This window comes from Podarcis muralis, chromosome 11 (genome assembly GCF_964188315.1).
Source record: "Podarcis muralis chromosome 11, rPodMur119.hap1.1, whole genome shotgun sequence".
Taxonomy (NCBI): domain Eukaryota; kingdom Metazoa; phylum Chordata; class Lepidosauria; order Squamata; family Lacertidae; genus Podarcis; species Podarcis muralis.
This window is the reverse complement of record NC_135665.1, coordinates 20,072,554-20,097,038: the sequence shown is the minus strand read 5'-3', so window position 1 is coordinate 20,097,038 and position 24,485 is coordinate 20,072,554. Positions and strand designations below refer to the sequence as shown.

The 24,485-nt window shown below is 42.1% G+C and overlaps 2 protein-coding genes and 1 pseudogene across 5 annotated transcripts in view; all 3 read left to right on the top strand.

The window, feature by feature from the left end:
- Nucleotides 1-7,261, top strand: part of SNX2 (sorting nexin 2) — a 29,153-nt gene extending 21,892 nt beyond the window's left edge. For all 3 annotated transcript variants that reach the window (XM_077936100.1, XM_028748600.2, XM_077936102.1), the window contains 3 exons: nt 5,794-5,874; nt 5,983-6,054; nt 6,789-7,261. In XM_077936100.1, coding sequence (XP_077792226.1) covers nt 5,794-5,874; nt 5,983-6,054; nt 6,789-6,839 — 204 coding nt within the window. In that variant the 3' untranslated portion in view covers nt 6,840-7,261. The remainder of the gene's footprint in view (nt 1-5,793; nt 5,875-5,982; nt 6,055-6,788) is intronic.
- A 156-nt stretch (nt 7,262-7,417) lies between these two features.
- Nucleotides 7,418-10,037, top strand: LOC114606594 (small nuclear ribonucleoprotein F pseudogene; annotated as a pseudogene).
- A 2,307-nt stretch (nt 10,038-12,344) lies between these two features.
- Nucleotides 12,345-24,485, top strand: part of SNX24 (sorting nexin 24) — a 74,930-nt gene continuing 62,789 nt past the window's right edge. The window contains exon 1 of one of the 2 annotated variants that reach the window (XM_028748724.2): nt 12,345-12,578. In XM_028748724.2, the coding sequence (XP_028604557.2) occupies nt 12,519-12,578 (60 nt within the window). In that variant the 5' untranslated portion in view covers nt 12,345-12,518. The remainder of the gene's footprint in view (nt 12,579-24,485) is intronic. The other variant, XM_077936103.1, reaches the window with a different exon arrangement.

Genomic DNA, 24,485 nt, shown 5'->3' with positions numbered 1-24,485 from the left:
GACAAAGGTCAGTTGCTTCTCTGCTAATGCAGTCAAGTACGTACTTCCAAAACACATAATCCTGCAAAATCATGATGAATAGGTAATGTTTTTACTTACTGATGGAACACTTCCATCCATATATATATATATACCTTTTATATATGTATGGTATAACTTCAGTAAAACTGTCAAAACATTTTGAAGTTATCATAATCTCTGCACTTTTTCTGTTATGCTTCACTAAGGAAATCGAAGAGGTAGGATAACTTATTTCCATGCTTCTTTTTCCTGTTCTGGCTGCTTCATAAGTTGCATAAGGAATGCAACTAATCACAGTATAAGAATATGCAAGTTCTCCATTTATGAAACAGCAAAATAGTTCATTCTCTTCAGCTGAGAGTCCTGTGGGTCAGAATGGTAGCTTTTCCGACTATGCAGTAGTTCTGTATAGACAAGGACAGTTACAGCATTCCTGATTGTTTACCTGTGGCTACATAATTGAGAATGGGCTCTTTGATCATGCCTGCTTTCTGCTATCTTAATTGCAACTAAGTATAACATTGATACAGAGTTTGGCAAGTTAACACTTGTCAGGTTTTCCCACTGAAGGGAGAGTTTGAAACAGTTTGCAAATTATGGTTAATGAGGGGCAATGGTTTAACAGGGTTTAATGTTAATACTGATATATATTTAAAAGTATTTACGTGTTTCTCTAGTACCTTTCATTTGAAATAGCAAGGTGATAAATAATAAGGAAAATAAATATAAAATAAAAATAAAATATGCAGTACAAGATAAAATAGCAGCTGGTAGATCAGAACACTCTTACAAGCAATGACAACAACACACTGATACTCTTGCCTTAGACTAGAAGGGAGGCATTTCCATAGAAAGGAGCCACAACTGAAAAGGTCCTTCCATCATCGCCATGAGACAAATCTCTGCAGGTTGTGGCATTGCCAGGAGGGACTCATCAGACATTCCTACTTATTGGTCCAGGGTAGTGTGGTTGGTGCTCCTGTGGGTAGCTGGGCTCAAGTTATTTAGGGCTTTGACTAAAACCTTAAACCTGGTCAGGTAACCAGGACAGCTCTTTTTAAGAGTGGTGTAATGTTTGTGTAATAGTGTGCCCCAGTTAGCATCATAAAGGTAGGTAAAGGGACCCCTGACCGTTAGGTCCAGTCGCGGACGACTCTGGGGTTGCGGCGCTCATCTCGCTTTATTGGCGAAGGGAGCCGGCGTACAGCTTCCGGGTCATGTGGCCAGCATGACTAAGCTGCTTCTGGCAAAACCAGAGCAGCGCACAGAAACGCCGTTTACCTTCCCGCTGGAGCGGTACCTATTTATCTACTTGCACTTCATGCTTTCGAACTGCTAGGTGGGCAGGAGCAGGGACCGAGCAACAGGAGCTCACCCTACCACGGGGATTCGAACCACCGACCTTCTGATCGGCAAGCCCTAGGCTCTGTGGTTTAACCCACAGCGCCACCCGCGTCCCAGTTAGCATCATAGCAGCTGCTATATTCTGCACTATCTGCAGCTTTCTGACCAGCCTTAAGGTCAGCCCCTCATAAATAACATTACAGCAGCCCATTCTTGAGATTAGCAGTGCATAAGTTGCAGTGGCAAAGCTATCTAGGTCAAGGAATGGTTGTAGCTGATATATAAGCAGAAGCTGGCACAAGGCAGTCCAAGCCACTGGGGTTACTGGGGCCTCCAGTGACAAAGGGGAGTTAAAGACCATTTCTAGACTATGTCCTTGCACCTTTCAGGATAGTGCAACTCAGTGCAGAATAGCCAAAGTTTCCAGTCCCAAAGTTTCCAGTCCCAAAGGACTTCTGCTTTACATGGATTCAAGCACGACTTATTGGCCCCGGAGGTGGTTTTATGGGAGCGTGACTGGTTCGGCTGCCCTGGGTGCAGTGCTGCAGGGGGTGCCATAAAAATGCTCTGGAATGCAGTGCAAGAGGTATTGGGGTGAGGGGGACCACAAATTTTAGCATTGGACAGAGCACCACTGAAATTTGAGAGCCCAAAGTCTGCCACTTCCAGTAGCCTTATTTAAGCTAGGGATGAGGAAGGGAGCACAAACTCCTGATTGTTTAGTAGGGCGAATGCCCACAAAATCCCATTACATAGATTTAGATTCGGTTCCCATAAAAGGAGATTTGGTGTATAAGCACCCTTTAGCCACATAGGGTGAAAATCAAATATGAGCATGGTGCAGCTTTGAACTCTTGTTAAGCCCTCTTATACTGGCTGCTGTTTGCGCTAGCAGTTTGTTGCATGCCGTTGCAATCCTACACAACATATTCTGTACATGACTGCTGCTTGGAGCACTAGGAGCTTAAACCTGAAGTGAACTTGACGTGCTAATGACTTGTGAATTGGTGCCTAATCCCCTTTTTAATACTAAAGATTATTTCTAAGTGTGCAGAATCAGATTGCTAAGTCTGATCGCAGTTAAGTTCTCTTCTAAAGGTCTTTGGTGGTAAAAGTTGCATTCATGTTGTGAGTTCCTTGTATAAAGTTGCTATCACACTGCTGTTGCCTGCATGTGTTTGGAAAGCCTTCCATTGTGGCTTTTGTGATGGAAGCTTTGTATGGCCAGTTTGACATGCTCATTGCAATATCCACATAGCTCAGTCCATCTTTATTCTTCTGGTGGAATTCTCTCTGTTGGAAATGACTCTTTGTAGGGTGGACGATGACCTCTTCTGCATGTGACACTAAACAATTCCATGTCTTAATGCACATGAACTAAGAATCATGGCTTAGTGGGAATGTGTGGGCTCCCAGAGAGGAATTCATGGCTGCTTTGCTCCTCAAGTTGTTCTGCTTTGCTTAGCTATGGTTTGGCTTAGTGTGCCATCTGAACCCAAGGCTTACGGTTTAGCTCTGAAAACCATGGTTACAGTTTTAAGTTTGCTTCTATCTAGAGAACTAAACCATGGACCCAAATTTGGACAGCATGCAAGTAGAACCATGGGTTAGTGCAGTGCAGTGCAGCAGCCAGTGTGAGAAACTGAGATATGAAAGCTAGGAGCTAAATGGCACCTTAAACCTAGGTTATGGGCACAACAACAGAATGTCTAGGCTTACTTTTTTGTAACAAGAGTACAGAGCTGAAAATGAATGAACTGCAGCTAAAATATTATGTTCACTTTTCACATGGTCTAGTAGTCCTTCCCCTGCCCACCCCCTACTATTATTAAGAAGGTCTCTTCTGCAGTCTTCAGAGAGGAGCTGGAAGTGGGGAGGCAGGAAAAGGTCCTCCTTTCCTTCTACTCTTCAGTTTTAATCAGAAATCTTAGGTTCAGTACTGCGCCCAGAGCTCAGAAACTGCTTGTGCTAATGAAATTTCCTGTCGCAAAATACGCCTAGAACAATGGAAGTTTTGAACACTGGCAGCAGCAGAATGTCAGGAGGAGAAGCAAAGCAGCCACAGTCTTTTCTCCAGTAGCCCACACGCTTGCTGGTGTGCACTAAACCATAGTTTGCCTTACCGTTACAAGCAAAGTGTCCCACTGCCAAATATATTTGTGTGTAAACTGAAAAAATGAAGTATTAAATATGGATGTTTAATATTAAAGGGCAGCTTCACGGAACCACTAATACATCATAAACCTTAAGCTAGCTGTGTGCAGTCTGAGCTGCAATTCAAAAAATCTGAAGGGCACCAGGTTGTGGGAGACCTACGTCTTAGGACAGCGTCCCCTATCTTGGCGCCTTTTTGCAGTTCTGAACGGCAATTCACATCAGACTCAGCCAGTATGGCCAATGCTCAGAGTATACGAGCTGTGGGCACCAGGTTGAGAATTGCAGGTTCCAGGACAGGGTTTCCCAAACTTGGGTTTTTGGACTACAACTCCCATCACCCCTAGCTAGGAGGACCAGTGGTCAGGGATGATGGGAATTGTACTCCAGAAGCAACTGGAGATGGGGATGCCAACTTGAATAAAATATTGCGGGGGGGGGGGGCAGGTAAGCCCTGTGTCACATAATTGATCACATGGAGCAGTGCATGAACACCATTTGAATGGCCATGCTCATCAACTTGGGGGGGGGATCCCCTCAAATATTTTATTGTGGGGGAGATCCCTTGGCCCGTAGGAGCTGGCTTCTATGGCTGGAGACCCAGGCTTGGGAAACCCTAGCCTAGGGTGTCTGCCACCAGATTAATTCTATTTCTGTGACTCTACACATTTGTGCTTGGTGTAAATTTGATCTGACAGGGGTAAAGAGTTTTGAAAGTTAAATCTTCTTACATTTTGGGGTTAACTGTGTATGCCCAAGTTACTATTGGTTGCTTCACAATTAAACCCTTTTAATTTCCATTAGTAATTTACTGCTCAGCATATTTTGTGCTGTAACCTTATTTCTGCTCATTGGTGCCTTTTCTAGGGACCTTTGGAGAAAGGCAGAGTTTTCCTTTGCTCCTCACACCGTAATAGATATTTCTGAACTTCTGCTGTGTACTCTTGGCTTGTTTTCATAGGGAAGCAATTGGATCTGACAGCTGATTCCTGGGCTTCAGTTAGTGTCTTAAAATAAAACCTGTTACAGTTCACTTTTAAGTGTTCTTAAACCCAAAGCCTCTAACAATAGCCAAGAGTATTATGAGAGGAGCATTATAAAGGCGGCCAACTTTCTCCAGCCTATAGACACTACAGTTCAGTACATACACATGTCTCCTTCAATTAGTATTGTCATTTTTACAGCTTATCCTGAACTTCAAGCATTGGGACCAAATGGTACTATTAGTCTTGAGCTAGAATACACGGTGAATAAGCAGTAGCAATGCAATGCCTGTTATAGTCTACAGACTCAACTGAACTATAGTGGGTTTATCATTAGAGGGCATATCTGTTGGCAGTCCTCACAGTAGACTCTTGTGGCATTTATTAAATGTTTAATGGTGAACAAAAGTGCTTCATGTGTAATTATTAGTAATCCTTAAACAACCCTGTAAAGCATGGGTAGGCAAACTAAGGCCCGGGGGCCGGATCCGGCCCAATCGCCTTCTAAATACGGCCCACGGACATTCCAGGAATCAGCATGTTTTTACATGAGTAGAATGTGTCCTTTTATTTAAAAATGCATCTCTGGGTTATTTGTGGGGCCTGCCTGGTGTTTTTACATGAGTAGAAAGTGTGCTTTTATTTAAAATGCGTCTTTGGGTTATTTGTGGGGCATAGGAATTCGTTCATTTCCCCCCAAAAAATATAGTCCAGCCCCCTGCTGAAAAAGTTTGCTGACCCCTGCAAAGGATGTGTGGCTATCACACAGCCTGCATCTGACCTGCCCAAAGCACAGGAAGTGGCCTGCCAGTCCTTAAGAGATTTTGTTGTTGTTGTTGTTGTTAATCTCCTGGTTGGTTCTACCTGTTCCTTAGAGAGCCTCTGATCCTTTATCCTGATCTTAGTGCTAAGAACCACAGGGCCATAATTAAGCCCTCTGCCTGCTTTTTAGAGTAAAAGGCTGCATTTTCGCCCAGCCCACCCCAACACTGAAGGGGTGATGGGGAGAAATGCTACCTCTTGCTTTGCATAGATCACAGTGGATCTTGAGCACAAAGGAAAACGCAGCATTTCCGAATGCATCCAGGAGAGGTGAGAGAGAGACTGCTGTGTGCCTGCATGTCTGCTGTGTGTGTGTAATGCATATATTAGGCACACCCATTTATGGCATGTGACCCTTGGGCAGAAGAAAGTTAGCCACCCTTGCTGTAAAAGGCTGGGCCAATGTTATCAAGCAGGGAGCTTTTGAATGCTTCGTATTTAAGCTTTGTTTGTGCCTGTTCTCTTTCAGTGGGAAACAAAAGTTCTACAAGGAGAAAGGGATTTTGAACAAATCTCCAAGACAATACGCAAAGAAGTAGGAAGATTTGAGGCACGTATACATTATATCAATAAACAATGTAAACGTTCAGAAAATCATGACGGAGCAAAAATGTTGGCTAACTTCTTCTATATGTAATTATGTTTTGTGTGCTAACAGAAAGAACGCGTGAGAGACTTCAAAACTGTTATAATCAAGTATTTGGAATCATTAGTGCAAACACAACAACAGGTAAACTTGATATCAGTGTTTGTAATTCATTTGGTGGGGTTTTCATTCCTAACTCTGGATGAATAAATTAAAAGAACTTCACACACACACACACACACACACACACACACACACACCCTGTGGCTCAGGAGCTTCTCTTTAAGTCTGTCTCTTCTAGTCTTTCTTACTTGGTTGATTAAACATTACTAATTCAGCAGGGAGCTGGCAGAGAAATTCAGTGTGTTCTGTGCAACTTATTTGTAGAGGCAAATATCACATTGCACTTTTGTTTCTTTAATAAGTTTACGTAATGTAAATATTCTGCAACTCTGAACAATAAAGCTGGTCATAGCATTTCTATTTTAGAGAGAAAGACATTTTTTAAAAAATATATTTCCTAATGTCAGTGGAGCACAGCACAGTTGGATTAAAAAGTTGGCTTGGGTCATATGAGTAATGCAAAAATTGGGTATCCCTTAAAATGAAAGCTGGTGTGTACATTTTACAAGCAAACTTGGTTTCAGATGTGTTTGTACCATAACCCTTAAGAACTCATTTTTCTTTAGGGGAAGAAGGGAGCAGCCTAGTTCAGAGTTTTATTGACATAATAGTTGCATGAAAAGAAAAGCGTCTAAGCTTCTGAAAGTGATACTATAATACTGAAGGACTTTCTTGCCATTTGAGATGCAGAAAAGCAACTGGTGATGATTTTGTAAGTAATTGAAATGTTTACTCCTTTCTCCTCTTTTCCCAAGCTGATAAAATACTGGGAGGCATTCCTACCTGAAGCCAAAGCCATTGCCTAAGAAGAAGAAGACTCTTCCAAAATATGAAGACTCTTTGGATGTTTGTCCCAACTGAGCTAAATTCCATAGTGAAAATCACTTTAAAATTATCCAAATAAACCACTATATATTTTGAATTTAACATGTGGCTTTTTATATACTACAGCATTTTATTAACAGCTGCATGTCCTGACCCTCTTTGAAGTGGACTGTGGCATGACATTCTGCAATACTTGCTGAATTGAACACTATTGTGTCTTAATACTTGCACTAAAATGTGCGATGCAAGGCCAGAAAGTTATTTTTGTTCTTTACTCTATGTTCTGTCTACCTGATCTTTATGAAACAAATTGCATTTATTAATGTTCACATAACACATTCCTGTACATAATCAAGATTTTGTGATTTCAGTAATAAAAGGGATGTACCTTGTGAAACATTAATCCTTAACTTTGTTCTTCATTTCCTAGCTCGTTTAAGTGTGTTTGGCACTCAGTAGTTGTAGCATCTATGCAGATTTAGGCAGGGAAGAATTTGGGTTAGTTTTCCTAACAAGGAACACTTTTTTACATGGCCTAGCTTCTTTAAAAAATGGATTTCTTAAACAACTACACTTGAATAGAAGCTTCTTTTTTCGCCGCTTCCACGCATGCGCGTAACGTCATTTTGACCGTCTGCGCATGCGCGAGTGGCAAAACCCAGAAGTAACACGCTCCATTACTTCCGGGTCGCCACGGAGCACAACCCGAAAATACTTATCCTGAAGCATATTTATCCCGAGGTATGACTGTACTAAATCTACAGACTTTGACTTAAATGTAACAAATGTTTCACTCTAAAATAGAACCTGCAAACCAACATCTAGTAACAGAGTTTCAGTTCTGGAGGAATTGTGGGCTTGCAAAAGAACCCAAGAGCATAGTTACACTAACAGATTGTTGATAAAGTAACATTTGAGGATGTTAAGATTTCTCTACTCAGCAGGAAATGGTGTTTCCTGTTTTGGAAAAAAAATGCTGGGTTTTAGCCAACTGAGTTCTTGTTGGAGTAGATCCACTGGAATCCATGCACCTAACTTTAAGTAATGCCCATTAATTTAATTGTATGGTCAGCTTTGCATACAACCCCTTGTATGTTCTTTCCAGTCTGCAGAGATCATAATTGTCTATATCCCAACAACACCAGGGGAAAAAATACATTTCAGTTGGGCTTAGTTTATTAACAAAACCAGGAACTGAAATCATAACAATCCTATTTACAATTATTTTATTAAAATACCAAAAGTATTCATAGCATTATATCGGGGGGGGGGGGTTAATGCTAAATTTCTGCAGCTCTTTTAAACTGCTTGTTTAAAAATGGGATAATTTCAAATCTTCCCCACCCTACCCTGCACACCTCTCTCATGAAGCTATGTCTATAATATGCATATATGTATTTGATACCCATCTACTTGATTTTGGACGCTGAATGTGAAATGCAACATATGAAACAGATTCCTGAACTAATTTAGTTTTGAGCTGAATCTTTTTGAAGAGCAGCAACTTCCAAACCTCCATTCACCCGGTACTGCTCAGTACTTCCTACTATAATTTCCCCTGTGATTTTGCCCTCCACTTTTTTCCACTGTACTGTACATGTTTGCTTTTTGGAAGGCCTTTGTGGGGGTTTTTATGGCTTTCTTTTGCTACTGCAGGATACAAAATAGTAAGCTCTGCTCATTCCCGTCCTTCAGTATACTGAGGGCATATAGCAAGACGTGCATCTGGTTTCCAAGAACAAAGCACTGTCTACTATGGTTCCTTGGAGTCCAAACAGGGAAAAAGTAACAGGAACACACGCACACCTTTTTAACAGCATCACAGTTATATGGTTATGAACAAGAGCAACTTGTACTATCAGGTGGTGGTCAATTACAGCACCTCTGTCTGAGCTGTCCATTAATGAGACTTTCCCCATACAGATCCAAGTACGGTAGAATGAGGAAGATGAATGGTGGAGAAATTAATCCACATGTTGTGAGCCCATACATCACAGCTATAGGTGGAAATGTTGACCTATGAGGGTGGGTGGAATCCACAGAAAGGCAATTATTTTTAGTTTAAAAGGTATGTTACCTAGAATTGCCCTTCAAGGTGGATGTTAACCCAAGTGGAGAGGGGAAAGAGAGAAAAGCAGGACACATTGCAAAAAGCCAAGCAGTTTGAAAGTCTTAAGGAGGAGTGCAAATTAAAACGTGTTTACATCTAGCATTCCACCACCTACCTTGTATCTTACCTGCAAACTGCTCGGCTTTACTATCTTCCCAGCTTCCCTTGACTCCCCGCTTCTCTCCTTTAGCTGCCCCCTTTCTCATTTTGCTTAAAATTCACCCTGAAGAGTTGAGGACAATTCAAAACCACTACTTGTGGGACACCTATAGGCGACACGAATAAAGAAGGCTCGTTCCACTTGTAACTTCAGGCTTATACAAGAATGAACCGTAGCCACTAAATTCCACTAGCACAGTACTCTTTATTGGTAAGGTCACTAAAATTACTAAAAGTGCTTCATAGAATTGCAAGGGCTCAAAGGGAGCACAAAGGTCATCTCGTCCAGAACCCTGCAGTGCAGCAATCTTTTCCCCAACATGGGGCTTGAACCCAGGGTTGCTATGAGTCTGCCTCTTAACCCAAAGCCCTTCTTAAATGGGATGACTGGGAAGCCAGTGATGGTGAAGCTGAAGTGGGGAATGGAATACAAAGGCTACCTCGTCTCTGTCAATGGCTACATGAATATGCAGCTTGCAAATACAAATATATTGATGGACACCTGGGTGTTCTGATAAGGTGCAATAATGTCCTTTATATAAGTGGCATAGAAGAAGATGGAGAAATGAGAGGATAACTTTTTAAAAGTTTTTTTTTAAAAAAAAAAAGCCTTAAATTTAGTTGTCAGGTTTTGTTCAGTTTTTTGGTCAAGTACAGCCCCTCCAAGTCTCCCTGTTTTCCAGGGGCAGTCCTGGATTTACAGCAGCTGTCCCGGTTTCTGATTTGATCCCATAATATCCTGTTTTTCCTTAGGGTGTCGCTATTTTCATCAGATAAACATTGGAGGGTATGGTAGGGCATCCCTCTTCTCATCGTAGAGTATGGAATCATGAGACCCTTGAGCCAAGGAGATAAGTAACTATTCAACCTTTAAGGCAGCCAAGTGTAGGGAAGTTTTTTTAATGTTTAACTTGAGAGAGAGAGAGAGAGAGAGTGTGTGTGTGTGTGTGTGTGTGTGTGTGTGTGTGTGTGTGTTGAAAGCTGCCCAGAGTGGCTGAGGCAACCCAATCAGATGGATGGGTAATAATAATAATAGAATAGGATGTCCCTATTTTCATTGGAGAAATGTTGGAGGGTAAGCAAGTAACCATTCTTACGGCCACAAGTAAATACTGTCATTGAAGAAAGCTTACCACTATGGAAGAAAAATAAAGATACCATTTCTGACAGATTCTCATGCTCTGCTGACTGATCTATCCCTGATCTTTGTGCATCTCCACCTTTTCTTAGGTTTGTCTTGTGGGCTAAGTGCTTTTGAGCTCTGAGTTGGCACTAACTGCAATCCTGCTAATTTACCATTTTCCCTCAAGGTGTTCTCCCTGGAGCCACCACCAGTGCCAGAACGCTAGAGGGGAGGACATCCTCCTTTTAAAAAATAATAATTAAATTTACAAACATTCATCAAGCAAACAAACATCAGTTTGTTTTGCCATCTCTGCATAATCCATCAGTTTAATCTGTCATTCTTCTCTAGTAGAGACTGTGCCTTCTTTCCATATCTGGGCTACAATAGCATCCGCGCACCAGTAGTTGCATCCACTTGGACTTTTGGCACCTACAATTCCTAAAAGAAAAGCTTCTGGTTTCTTACGATTTTCAGTTTTATACATTTCAATAATTTTACAATCATTTTAACATTTCAAAATTTGACATCCTTCCCCCTCATTCTGTGGTTCCTTGGATTTATTTTTTATATTTCCTGCATATTCCAAATTAACTTAATCTACTTATTTACTCATCTACTTTAAATATATACTCTTATCAAACTGCGGGTTATTACAATAATCCTGCCAATCTGTTTACAGTTTACTTGTAAATATTCAATAAACCATTTCCATTCTTTTAAAAAAAGTTTATCTTGATTTCTTATTTTTCCGCTAAGTTTTGCCATTTCTGCATAGTCCATAAGGTTTTGTATCCATTCTTCTTTTGCTGGGACGACTTCTTTCCATTTTTGGACAAGTAACCTTCTTGCCGCTGTAGTTGCATACATGAATAAATTTCTATGCAGTTTGGCAGCTTTGGCCCTATAATTCCCAAAAGGAAAGCTTCTGGGTTTGTTTGTTTTAGAAAAGGTTGTTTTAAACAATTTTTTTGCAATTCATTGTATATCATTGTATCTTCTTTGGCGATCACTCGTAGCTGAGTAAAATTGTCTTCCATAAACATGGTCTTAACAGTGAGTCCGTGACTGTGGAGGCCAATTCTGGATCCACACATCCTTCCACAGTGGGGACATAGGATTCTGGGCGGGAGTTGATCATGGTGAGGGTTTGCCAAGCGTGCCTTCCTCTTAGCACGTTTCTCCATTTCATCCTGAGTTTGAGCGTCTTCAAAGCCCATGACACCTTTGGTAAAGGCTGTTCTCCAATTGGAGCACTCGCAGGCCAGTGTTTCCCAGTTGTCTGTGTTAATACTACATTTTTTTAGGTTTGCCTTGAGAGTCTTTAAACCTTTTGTTGACCACCAGCATGCCGCTTTCCATTTTTAAGTTTGGAATAGAGTACAGTCATACCTCGGGTTGAATGTGCTTCGGGTTGAGCGCGTTCGAGTTGCGCTCCGCAGCAACCCAGAAGTAACGGAGCGCATTACTTCTGGGTTTCGCCGCTTGCGCATACACTCAAAATGACGTCACGCACATGCGCAGAAGCGGTGAAAAGCGACGCGCACAGACGTGCCATCGCTAGTTACATTTGCTTCTAGATGCGAACGGGGCTCCGGAACAGATCCCGTTCGTATCCAGAGGTACCACTGTAGTTGCTTTGGAAGGCACAACATGACCAGTCAAACGAAGTTGATGTTGAATCTCTGCATATGGTGTTTATTGACCTAAGGCCTTCGACACTGTGAATCGTAATGCCTGTGGACTGTGCTCCTGAAAATTGGCTGCCCAGATAAATCTGTGAACATCATTCGGCTCCTCCATGATAATACGACAGCAACAACAGTGGGATCAGTTGTGTTATGCCCCAACTCTATTCATTATTTTCGTTCCCACGATCCTACACTTTGTCGAAGGGAAACTCCCCTCGTGTGTAGAAATCATCATTGTACATCACCCTCCTGATGCGGCCGCTGCCTCTTTCTCCCCGTGGCCCCCTCCCCTTTCCCGGGCCATCTTGCACCAGGAATCACGTGGGGAGCATCGGCGGTTCCCATAGAAATAGGAAAAGGCTGTCCCTGCCAGTCACATGATTGGCGCTGGCCGACGGCGCCTTCCGCCAGGCTTTGCGCTCCTCGGGGCCGTGGAGGGTCTCCTGCTCCCCCGCCCCGCCCCTTTCCCGCGGCCGCGCGCTCTCCCCGCCCCTTTTCCCATTCCCCCGCCCTCGTCCCCGTCCCGGAGGCGCTTCCATAACCGGAGCCTGCGCTCTTGCGCACCAGCGACCGCACCATGGAGGTTTTCATCCCGTCGTTCCGCTATGAGGAGAGCGAGTTGGAGAGGGGCTATACGGTGAGTGGTGGGCGGGAAAAGGCGAGGTTAAACTCTCCCTCCTCTTTCTTTACCCTCCGTCGTCCCCCCCTTTTAAGGAGCGGGCTGGTACAGCTCGGGCCGCTGTGAGGCTTTCATGGCGCATTCCATTCGCCCTAGGGGGGTGGTGCGGGAAAAGCTGTGAGACGCACCTCTAAGCACCAGCCAAATTCCCCCAGTTTTGCGTCCTGCGCTACAAGGCTGGATAAAGACCCGCAATAGTAAGGCGAGAGCTCTTCGGTGTGAGGTTCCCCCTACGCCGGTTGGTAAGAGAGAAAAACAAGTCAGGTGCGTTGGCTACTGTTTCATGCAGGGTTTCCCAAACTTGGGTCTCTGGCTGTTTTGGAACTACAATTCCCATCATCCCTGACCGCTGGTCCTGCTGGCTGGGGGATGATGGGAACTGTAGTCCAAAACAACAACAACTGGAGACCCAAGTTTGGGATAACCTGATTTAATGGAGTTTGCTCGCAGGGAACTGGACATTCAATGGACAGGCCATTTCTGTTGTTGTTTAGTCGTTTAGTCGTGTCCGACTCTTCGTGACCCCATGGACCAGAACACGCCAGGCACTGCTGTCTTCCACGGCCTCCCTCAGTTTGGTCAAACTCATGCTGGTAGCTTCGAGAACACTGACCAACCATCTCATCCTCTGTCGTCCCCTTCTTCTTGTGCCCTCAATCTTTCCCAACATCACAGTCTTTTCCAGGGAGTCTTCTCTTCTCATGAGGTGGCCAAAGTATTGGAGCCTCAGCTTCAGGATCTGTCCTTCCAGGGAGCACTCAGGGCTGATTTCCTTCAGAATGGAGAGGTTTGATCTTCTTGCAGTCCATGGGACTCTCAAGAGTCTCCTACAGCACCATAATTCAAAAGCATCAATTCTTCGGCTATCAGCCTTCTTGTAGACTGGTAGAATTGGCATCAGCCAGGTCAGAAGCAAAGTACCTGGGGTCGTTTGGTTGCATTGCCACTTTTTCTTTGCCAAAACTCTGGCCCCTGAGAAACGATAATGTCCCCTTGAGCATGTGCAGAGGGCTTATGTGAAGTTGAGGGCTTCTGCTCAGGTATGCTAAACAAATATGCTTATTGGCCCCGTTGGCAGCGGCTCCATACTTGGGAAGAATACATCTCTGTGACTTGGGATGGGTTTTCAACTCATGTTTAAGTTCTTTTAAGTAAGGCGAGATAAAAACTCGCTGCGATACAACAGCTTCTGAGTACCAGGTTCTCAGCTTGCAAAAAGTGTCAGAGCTCTCCCAACTGCTTTCATGTTCGGAGTTTTCAAAGAAGGATGGCATCAACTAAGTTGCACAGAGATCCTTGTCAATTGTAAGTGAAGCTGCTGCGGTGGGGCGGCAATTGCATGCTTTTTTTTTTAAAAAAAAAAAAGCTGTTTTGACTGTCTCACCACCTGCTATTTTATCTCAAGAAAATAAGCCTGATATAATTTGTTTATTGGTTTAGCTGGAATAATATTCTAAAATGATATTGGCTACTGCAGTGAGCAAGAAAGAAACTGTCTTAAGGAAGAGCTAGCATATTTCCCAAAAGTGCTGCCTAAGATATAGCAGAGAAACCAAAACCGCATCTGACACTTGTAAAGCCAGGATAAGCATTTTTCATAGTCAGTTCCTTGAGTTTCCAATGACCGTTGACCTTATTACAAGTGTCATGCTCAAGTCCCATTTCACACATTGTAGCAGGAAGCAAGAGTTTCTTGTGCTTCTGTATTCCATATTGCTTCATATAATTTGTGATCTGACACTGGGGTCTAGTTGCCGCTGGGTGTAAACCAGTGGTTCTTGCCCAGAGGGCGTAGAGCTGCTATCTACAAATCGGGGGGGGGGGTGGATCCAGAGCTTTGGGGGAGGCAAAGGTAAGCATTAGGGGTTTTTTTGACAGCTTCTTCACTGCTCTTGAAATGCCATCTGAAATTCAGCAGAAGAAAGTTTTGATCTACTACTCATCCCCTGCCCTGAGGATAAAATCCCAGACACCTCTCTATCCCCCATATACATAAAGCAGCACATGACAATGGGGTTTAAATGCTAAATACTCACCTCAGTAAAAGGTACATGCGCAGAATCTGCTTCTGCCATTCCTCTCATTATATTTAGTCAAATGTGCCTTCAGCACAGTCATAGAATCATAGAACTGTAGAGTTGGAAGGGACCTTGAGGACGATCCAGTCTAGTGTTTCCCAAAGTTGGGTCTCCAGCTGTGTTTGGACTACAGTTCCCATCATCCCTGACCACTGTTCCTGCCAGCTAGGGATGATGGGAGTTGTAGTCCAAAACCAGCTGGAGACCCAAATTTGGCAAACACTGATCAAGTCTAACTGCCTGCAATGCAGGAATATGCAGCTGTCCCATGGGGATTGAACCTGCAAACCTTGGCATTATAAGCACCACATTCTAAACAGCTGAGCTATCCACTCATCTGCTTGGCAAGAAATGGCTGCCTGAATAGTGCCGGTCATTGAGAGCTGTCTACTAATACCAAACTTCATATCGGCCACAAGGGTCTTGTGCTCAGCAGGCATTTGATGCTCATGTTGTATACTTGGTGGGCAGTAGTGGATTAAATATTAAAAACCATTGGGTTAGACCTGCTCTTCAGTGGGGACTCACATGAGTGAATGTTTCTCCATAAGGAAAGAAAAATCCCTCCAAATGCAAAACTGGCATATTGGGGAGAAGGTAAAATTTAGGGTTGTAGCTCATTTGGCAAACTTGTATGCAAATAGTGCTAGGTCCAATTTCCAGTGTCTCCATGTAGGACCAGAAAAGACTGCTGCTGAAATTCTGGAAGAGCTGCAGCCTGTCATTGTAGTACTTAGTTAAATGGACCAATGGCAGCTTCCCATGTTCCTAAGCTGGACCTCTCCTCCTTGCTGCCCAGTTATACAGCACCAATTTTGACCTTCTCTTGTTGGCTATGTCGGGAGCCAGCAACATGACTTCCAAAGCTTACCATTTGACAGTGGGCTCGCCTTGTACGTTTTTCCTTTTAAGCAAGTCAAATTGACACTGTACTTGACAAGATGTTGGTGATATTTGTTTTCCTCAGTTAATACCAGTCAACGGCTAAACTTTTTATTGCCACTTTAAATTGATGAGTGGGTCTCCAAACTATTGAACCTCTACTTAAAAATGCAACAGTTGTTCATAATTTGGCAGTGAATGACCTTTAAATGTAGACGTTTTGTAAAGATATCCTTGGGGAACAATTTAACTTCAAAATGACACCCATGAGCACTTGTTATCATTTAAATATGCCTCCTTTGTCAATAACAGAATAGCAAGTACTAGTTAGATTTCTAATGTTGATTCAGATACTTGGACACTGGCCGAATAAATTAGTGTGTACTTGATTTATATTGACCAAAAATGTTGCATTGGTGTGTTACAGGTCAAGGTGACATGTGTTTAAGTGGACCGAGGTGCAAAGGGCACACTTGACTGACATGCTTGCAGTGTTTTTAATTAACTTTTTAAATGCTATCCCTTAATTGCTTTTTGAGGTAGTTGAATTATGGAGCTGGGATATGATGTCAGATATTTTTGTTTTTAAGTTATTAATCTCTCTCTTGTCTATAAAATCATTAAAGATTTATTCTTTATATTAGTTTATATAGTTTCCCACTTCCTTTTAAATCTGCTCTAGCCGTGGTTTGTGCACCATAGCAGTGAAAGGAGTCTCCTATTGCAAGTCAAGAGGAAACACTGTAACTTCCTGATGCTAATATTCCAAATCTGTTGATCCCGTGATAAGCAGATGACGTCAAGCTAGCTAGTTCTCCCCAGCTTTACCAGAAAATGACTTTAAATACAAGACAAGTACAGAGCTACGTCAGTTTTGCTTCTGGGCTTTACCTTACCCTTATGCTTAGTTTTCCTGTGCAGCAGTGTCCTAAGGTAAAAAGAAGTGCAGCCCTGAAAACATGATTTGTGTCCTTCCTCCATTTCTAAGGCTTCTCAGTCCAAGTCCTTTAATGCTGCTCTGTCAATTCAATTCAGCAGTATGTAGGTCTATGGTTTAAAATAGTCTGACAGCTGGATGGGAAGCTGAACAGTAGAGTATGAGGATAAAGTAAAAGGTAAAGGTAAACCTGACCGTTAGGTCCAGTCACGGATGACTCTGGGGTTGCGCGCTTATCTCGCTCTATAGGTTGAGGGAGCTGGCGTTTGTCCGCAGACAGCTTCCGGGTCATGTGGCTGAGCTGCTTCTGGCGAACCAGAGCAGCTCATGGAAACGCCATTTACCTTCCTGCCGAAGCGGTACCTATTTATCTTACTTGCACTTTGACGTGCTTTCAAACTGCTAGATGGGCAGGAGCAGGGACCAAACAACGGAAGCTCACCCTGTCGTGGGGATTCGAAACACTGACTTTCTGATCGGCAAGCCCTAGGCTCTGTGGTTTAGACCACAGCGCCATCCGCGTCCCTTAAGGAGAAGGTAATTCTTTACAAATTGGAATATCGGTCACATCTCGCTTTCTTGAATGGAAACTTGCTCTTGAAGTCTTAGAAAGTTCCAGTCATTAAAAAGACTGCTAATAATCCCTTCATTTTTAAAGCACGTCAGTAATGGATACTTTAGTGATACTTTATCCTACTCCTGGCTTTTGTAGCCAGACTTTATTTGATTCTTGTCCTGCTGGGCATCAACCTTTGGTAATATATCAGTTCCAAGACCTAGATCCTTGGTATAATGTGGACCTCTGTCCTTTTCAACCACTTGGTCCACTTTAAACAACTGTGTGGTGAAATTTTGTTCATGTGCCTTAACAGACACCCCTTTTCTTTTAAAAAATCCTCACTTGGCCCTCTCAACTCAACAGTGTTGGCTCCTCTTTGCTGTCTATGCTGTTTCCTGTCAGTGATAGGGGCTCAGAATGTTTCACATCAACAGGGCAAGTTCCGATAGTTCTGTGAAAGTTATAACTTTTAAAGAATTTCTGCAGCATGTTGATAATGGAACTTTAATACAGTTCTATTAAAACATATTGAGGATGGAGATGTGTGCTTGTGTACTAAGTCCAGTATTAGGCTGGAATTCTACAGTGAATACCCATGCTGTAAGGATGTTTTTAAAAAGTTACTCATTCCCAAAGTAGAGTTGAGATAGATAACATATTGAAATATGCAGCTATTGCATGTATGTCTTGGTCTCCTCTCCTTCAGTTAAGGTAAAGGGACCCCTGACCATTAGGTCCAGTCATGACCGACTTTGGGTTTGCGGCGCTCATCTCGCTTTATTGGCCGAGGGAGCCGGCGTACAGCTTCCGGGTCATGTGGCCAGCCGGACTAAGCCACTTCTGGCAAACCAGAGCAGCGCACGGAAACGCCGTTTACCTTCCCGCCAGAGTGGTCCCTATTTATCTACTTGCACTTTGATGTGCTTTCGAACTTCTAGGTGGACAGGAGCTGGGCCTGAACAACGGGAGCTCACCCCGTTGCAGGGATTCAAACAGCCTACCTTCTGATCAGCAATTCCTAGGCTCTGTGGTTTAACCCACAGCACCACCCGCGTCCCTCTCCTTCAGTTAGACCACACTAAATATTCTTGTTAAAGTCCTGTTTCACTTATTGTTAGTGCCATATAAGCAGACATGTCTATCATGCTTTGAACTGGGGTAGGTGGGAATGATGAAATGTTGTAGTACAAAATGGCATGATACTTGAATCTTGGAAGCTCGTCCCTTAATGTGCCATGAAAATTCTAACATAAAAATTTAATGAAAGACATTTCATTTTTGTTTGAAATAAGTTTAGTTCTTTAAACCGAAGCAAATCATACACTGCAGTGTCTTCATACAAGAGAATAATGGAATCCAACATCACCTCATAATCCCTTACATAAACACAAATTAAGAATCTTGATTGTGTGGTGAAACAATCGATAGGGTAGCAGCGAGTATGTATTGATTAGGGAAATTGCTTTTATAAAAAGTAATCAGATTCATTTCAGCTGACTTGCCTTCTCTCATGGCCCGATCCTATGAACTGCAGTACTGAGATGACAGTTCATATGATCTAGAATAGCACACATAATAGAATGCGCTAAGATCAATTGAATTTGCTTTTAACAATGTCTAGCACCAGGTGTGTAACACTCCAGCTTTGCACAGTGCTCAAGCATCTTACATATGGCATTCTTAGCTGTGGCACCATCTTTGTGTCTGCACTCTGTATCATATAAGGATACCTCAAAGGACAGTCGTTCATTTATTTATGTTCCACTCTATGCAATGCACACAGAATGGTTTGCAGAATTATTCTATCTCCACTCTTAAGACGCATTTCACATATCTTTGTGAGACAATTAACACTGCTTTAAGAGTGTGTTTGTGTGTGTTCTCTTTCTCCTCCCCTGCCCAAAAAAATGTATGGATAGAAATTGTAACATACTTTGTTGCCCTTTCCAGAGGACTCATAACTTAACTTACTCATATAGCATTAGCTACAGGTGAGTAACTTTAAGTATGAATGGCAGAGTGCTGATTGAAAAACAATTCTTCTTCCTTGTAAAATGCTGTACTACTCTTTATAGGTTATTTGTAAATGTCGGCACTGTCCTTTAATATAAATATTCTTAGGGTAGTTACACAATAAAAATAGGAAGTAGCTATGACATCGTATGCTTGCAGACAAATCCCAAAGGGCAAGGGGATATTTCATTACTTATTTTATTAACAAAACCCAACTTCTACTCCATTGGTTTTCCCTAACCTGTACCACTGTCAACATTTGATGTTACTTGAAGAAGTTAGCACACTTAGTTTACCAATAACTCGGGTAACTGGGATATTCCATATTCCAAACTGCCTCTCCCTACTACTACTCAACTCTGTAGCCAGGTTTTTCCTTAAGCCAAGTGGTTTGACTAGCCCATCAAGTACTTGGCCACCAAACTACTCTGGCTTCTTTTCAAGTCTCCTTCCTTCCTGCTTCCTGGTCCTCTTCCTTTACTGTTTTCTTCTTCTAGCTGTCCATGACCACCAAGCACCAGCCAACACTCCAAGCAACATGTCACAACTAACTAACTAATTACTGCTTCTCAGGGTTTAATGGGAAAGCAGTGCCAAGGAAAGTCCCAATTACTGCCTCCTACTGGCAAACGTGTGATCACATTTCTGTGTATACACAGCAAAATTTTAAATTACATTTTGTTTAAAATATGTGGCCAACTGTTGCAATTCTGTAGTTAATACAGGTTCCAAACCTGCATTTTATCCAGATGACAATGTGCGTGTGTGCCTTGCAAATGTGGGTCAGGGTCCAGACAGCAACCCCTTTATAAGCATGGATCTCCATTTCACACGACAAATGGCTTAGGAACTCATCCATTTTGGAAGTGGTTTGCTATGGTAGCTGCTGCTTGAGATATGGCTATGCAAAGTCGTTTTAACTCAGCACAGACCACTAGTCCTGATTCATTTTGTAATCTAAAACACTTCTGTTCAAAATGACACAATGGAAAGAATATATTGTTTGTTCTAGGTTCATTCAAATACAGTGGTACCTCGGGTTACAAACACGTCGGGTTACAAACTCCGCTAACCCGGAATTAGTACCTTGGGTTGAGAACTTTGCCCTAGGATGAGAATGGAAATCACACACCAGCGGCAGTGGGAGGCCCCATTAGCGAAAGTGCACCTCAGGTTAAGAACGGTTTTGGGTTAAGAATGGACCTCCGGAATGAATTAAGTTCGTAACCCAAGGTACCACTGTAGATACTTATTGATCTAATACTGTACTTAAATCAGTTCCATTCATACAGAAAATGAAACTAAAGCATCCCATAATGATATATGTGCACCAATCTTTAAAGAGAGTTATGTGCATTAGTATTTTATCAATGTGTGTAGGCTTACATATTAGTTGATAACATTTTCCTATATTTGTTTTGAGTAAAGACTTGGATTTAATAATATACACCAGTCTTTAAAAATATTGATTTTGGTTTAAAAGAGTACAAAAATAATCCTCTTCCTGCGGAGCCAACAAATTTTAAATAAATATGTCACATGAAGGATAAGTCAGAATACATTGTGTGGATCCAAAATAAGCAATGCTTCAAAAACAATTACCAGGAAACAGAATGTGATAGGGCGAGGAAATATTTTATATAAGATTTCCCATGAAATGAGAGGCTGATTTCATATTCATATACAATGGGCTGTATCCAACTCTGCCGTTCAAGCTCCACAGAAGACTTGCACTTATGCAGCAGGATTTCCCCCTCCTCTTCTCTTCAGTCTCTTGTGCACTCTTAAAATCTGCTCCAGAGGGTTGGGAGACCCTTTGAAGCAGATTTTGGGAACATGTGGGGAGTGGAAAGGAAGGGAAAGAAAGTTCTGTTACTTGAGTGGGATACTATTCCTACAGTGGTGGATACAAAAATCCAACAATGTAGGAGTATATGTATTCCTATACACCCACCTGGGACGCGGGTGGTGCTGTGGGTTAAACCACAGAGCCTAGGACTTGCCGATCAGAAGGTCGGCGGTTCGAATCCCTGTGACGGGGTGCACTCCCGTTGCTCGGTCCCTGCTCCTGCCCACCTAGCAGTTTGAAAGCATGTCAAAGTGCAAGTAGATAAATAGGTACCGCTCCAGCAGGAAGGTAAACGGTGTTTCCGTGCACTGCTCTGGTTCACCAGAAGCGGCTTAGTCATGCTGGCCACATGACCCAGAAGCTGTACGCCAGCTCCCTCCGCCAATAAAGCGAGATGAGCGCCGCAACCCCAGAGTTGGCCACGACTGGACCTAATGGTCAGGGGTCCCTTTACCTTTATACACCCACACACTGCAGTGTGTGTGTGTGTGTGTGTGTGTGTGTGTGCGCGCACTGTAGGATAATGGAGAAAAAGAGCAGTTTAGGTAGGTTGATGTGAGAGAATACAGGAGCAATGAGATTCTCATCACACTTGTTTAAGCCTTTCCTATCAGTCAGAGCTGGAACAATAATCTAAATTTTATTTTAGCGCCTGCTGTGTTATTAATTTCAGTGTAGTGTATGCAAACTGAGCTGGGGTTTTTTTACTACAATTGTTTATTTGTAGTTTTCCTTGTATAGACTGGAGGCAAGACAAGAGATGAAACAATAAAGGCATTGATTCAAAACCACAGATTCATCTTCCTGTTAACAGGCTCTTTGCTCATTTTCTTTCTTTTCCTTTTGAAATGAGCCAATCGTATATAATAGGATTACATGTTCATGACACACTTTCTCTATGAATTATGAGAAATTTAAGTTTCACAATGCCCAGTGGACATATTCCTTATTTCTTGAGAGAAACTAGCAAGAAGAATAGGCTTCAACCTTTTTTCTTTCTTTCTGCTAGTTGAAGACTAAATTGTCAAAACTCTCGCATTTGAAAGGAGAGAGGGCTCTTCTAAAATAATCCACAAATAACTTTATCTGTCAGGGTCTATGAACTTAATGCCCTGTTTCTAAAATCACTCTTCTTCTCAGTTAACTAGATAACTACATAACCCTCTTAAGAGAAGAGCTCATGAACCTTGCTTCTGTTGGTGTTTATAACCAAACTCTTCTAACGAGCTCAACAGGAAAGTTGTTTTTGCTTATAAAAGTAGAAAATAGATTTGATAAAATGGTTAGTCCCTTGGTCCTTGTTTTATTTATCATATCAGAAAAGAACAATGTTTTGCTGTGTTGTGGTCAAAATAAGAGGCGACCTTGCTTGTTCACAAGTGTTCAAAGTCTAGAGATAAGAGGGGCAAAATAATAGAGTACAATGGAAAGAGTGCAGTGTAATTATTTGTGACTTGTCAAGTGACGCCCTTTCAGGCCCCTAGTGATTCAAATCTGGGAACTCTGCACAATTCTCTAAGCTAAGCATGGCCAACATCAGAGAAATCTCGCCCAGCTTCTCCGACAGTGCTGAAATTGCATCAGTTTGTCATGCACTGAGCATGCCAGCTCTACACAATATCATTTGCTTGCAAATGGGCCTGGCCCCAAAGCCCTGATACACATTCCTTGGTATCTGACTCTTGGCCTGTGATTTGTCATGTCTCTGGTGCTATCAGTTTAAGGTAATTTTAATAGATTCTGATGGTTTGCTTGTGGGAGCAAAGAATGCTCTGTAGCCTGTGTCATTTCGTGGTTCTTTCTGTAGACGACCTCGTGCTGGTGATACCCAGTCAGAAGGACTACAGAGGAAACGAGGCTGTCTTGTGTGGTTTTTGCTAAAAGCTTGCATTGACAAATCTTCAAAGGAAATTTCAAAATTTGCTTAATCATCATCCCCATTTTTAAAGCACAGTGTTTCTTTTCTTACAAATCGTTTTGTCATCTTCAGTTAAAATGCAGGTATGAATGTGCGAGGTTTCTTAGACTTCCCCAGCAGTGAACCTAATTCTATACTTCATACATTTAAAAAATAATACTGAAGTTGTATATGTTGATGCTTAATAAATACCTTTAAATCCTATAACACTTTCCTGAGTTTAGGTCCCACTGAACACAATGGAATTCTAAGTAGAGATGTATAGGGTTGCACCAATAGTATTATTAACTGAGGGGGGAAATACCAAACATTTTGGGCTAAAGTACATACCCTTTAATAACTGAGTTTTAATATTTGTGTTCCTCTTATTAGTGTAACAGACATATATCATTGTCATTTTTTTCATCTTCTGATCTGTGCTGCATGGAGCAGGTGCTTCTAACTTTCTGAACTAATGAGAAGATAAAATCAATAATTTAATAGTTTGAAAATTAGGACATTGGGAAATTGTTCAGGAAAGTGAGTGTTTAGTTGTCTGAAAGAATTCAGGAGTGTTATGAAACAAATGGCATATTTTATTCTGATTTTGACACTACCGGATGAGATTATTTTACCATTGACAACTCTGATCTTTACATCATTTTTTTAACTGACTCTTTTAATTGATCACTTCTGTGATATCAGAGCCTGCAGCATAGCTCTCTAGATGTCTGTTGACACTCATCGATTACCGTAAAGGTGTTAATGTTGGTGATTTCATCCAAGAAACATTCAAAACTCTGTAGCTAAGAGCTCACAAGCTTGTTGTTTTGAGCTTCTGTTGAATAACATGGACTTGTCTAGAGAAGTATGAGTTGAGTTCTTGAAAAATAGCTAGTTGTAATTATGTATTAAGTGTGGAATACAAACACATTAATGTTTAGATTTCAGTGTTTTTAAAAAGTATCTATTAACATTCATTATTTTCTCTCCATGGAATTCATGCAAGATGTGTTCAGGCACAGACCATTTCCTTTGACTTTTCCTTAGGGAATGTCTGACAGCAGAGTAACTTGGAGCATCCCTGAAGCTAGTCTGAGCTCTTGTCAGTTTCTTTTCCCTACACACACATGCACACATTGGTTTAGCTTTTTTTTCCTTTTTAATGCAGAAAAGAATTTTTCAGCCATTACTTGCAGCATTTACAATCTATGTGAGTCTGTGAGAATTAACTTAGCTGAGAGGGCAGTTCAGCATCCTCTTTCATTCTCTTCCCACCCACTCCTGAACATGTTTCTCTGTGGACAGGAGTAGGGGCTGGAGCTTTGTGGATAGGGTGGGGGCTGGAGCTTAGTGGTAGAGCAACAAGCCAAAGGTCCCAACTCAAATCCTCAGTATCTCCAGGTCAGGTTGGAGAAAGACTCCTGAAATCCTAGAGACAGTGGAGATGCTGTGGACCACAGCTGCAATCGGTTTATAATTTTGAAGGAACATTCACGTATGCAGATATCAATTTGTACAGATTAGAATTCCAAGGTGCTTTCCCATCTATGTCCTCTATACAAATATTTCAATCCTTTCCCCTTGTCCTGATTAATGGTGTAGAATCATAGAATTGTAGGGATGAAAGGGAACCTTAATGTCATCTGG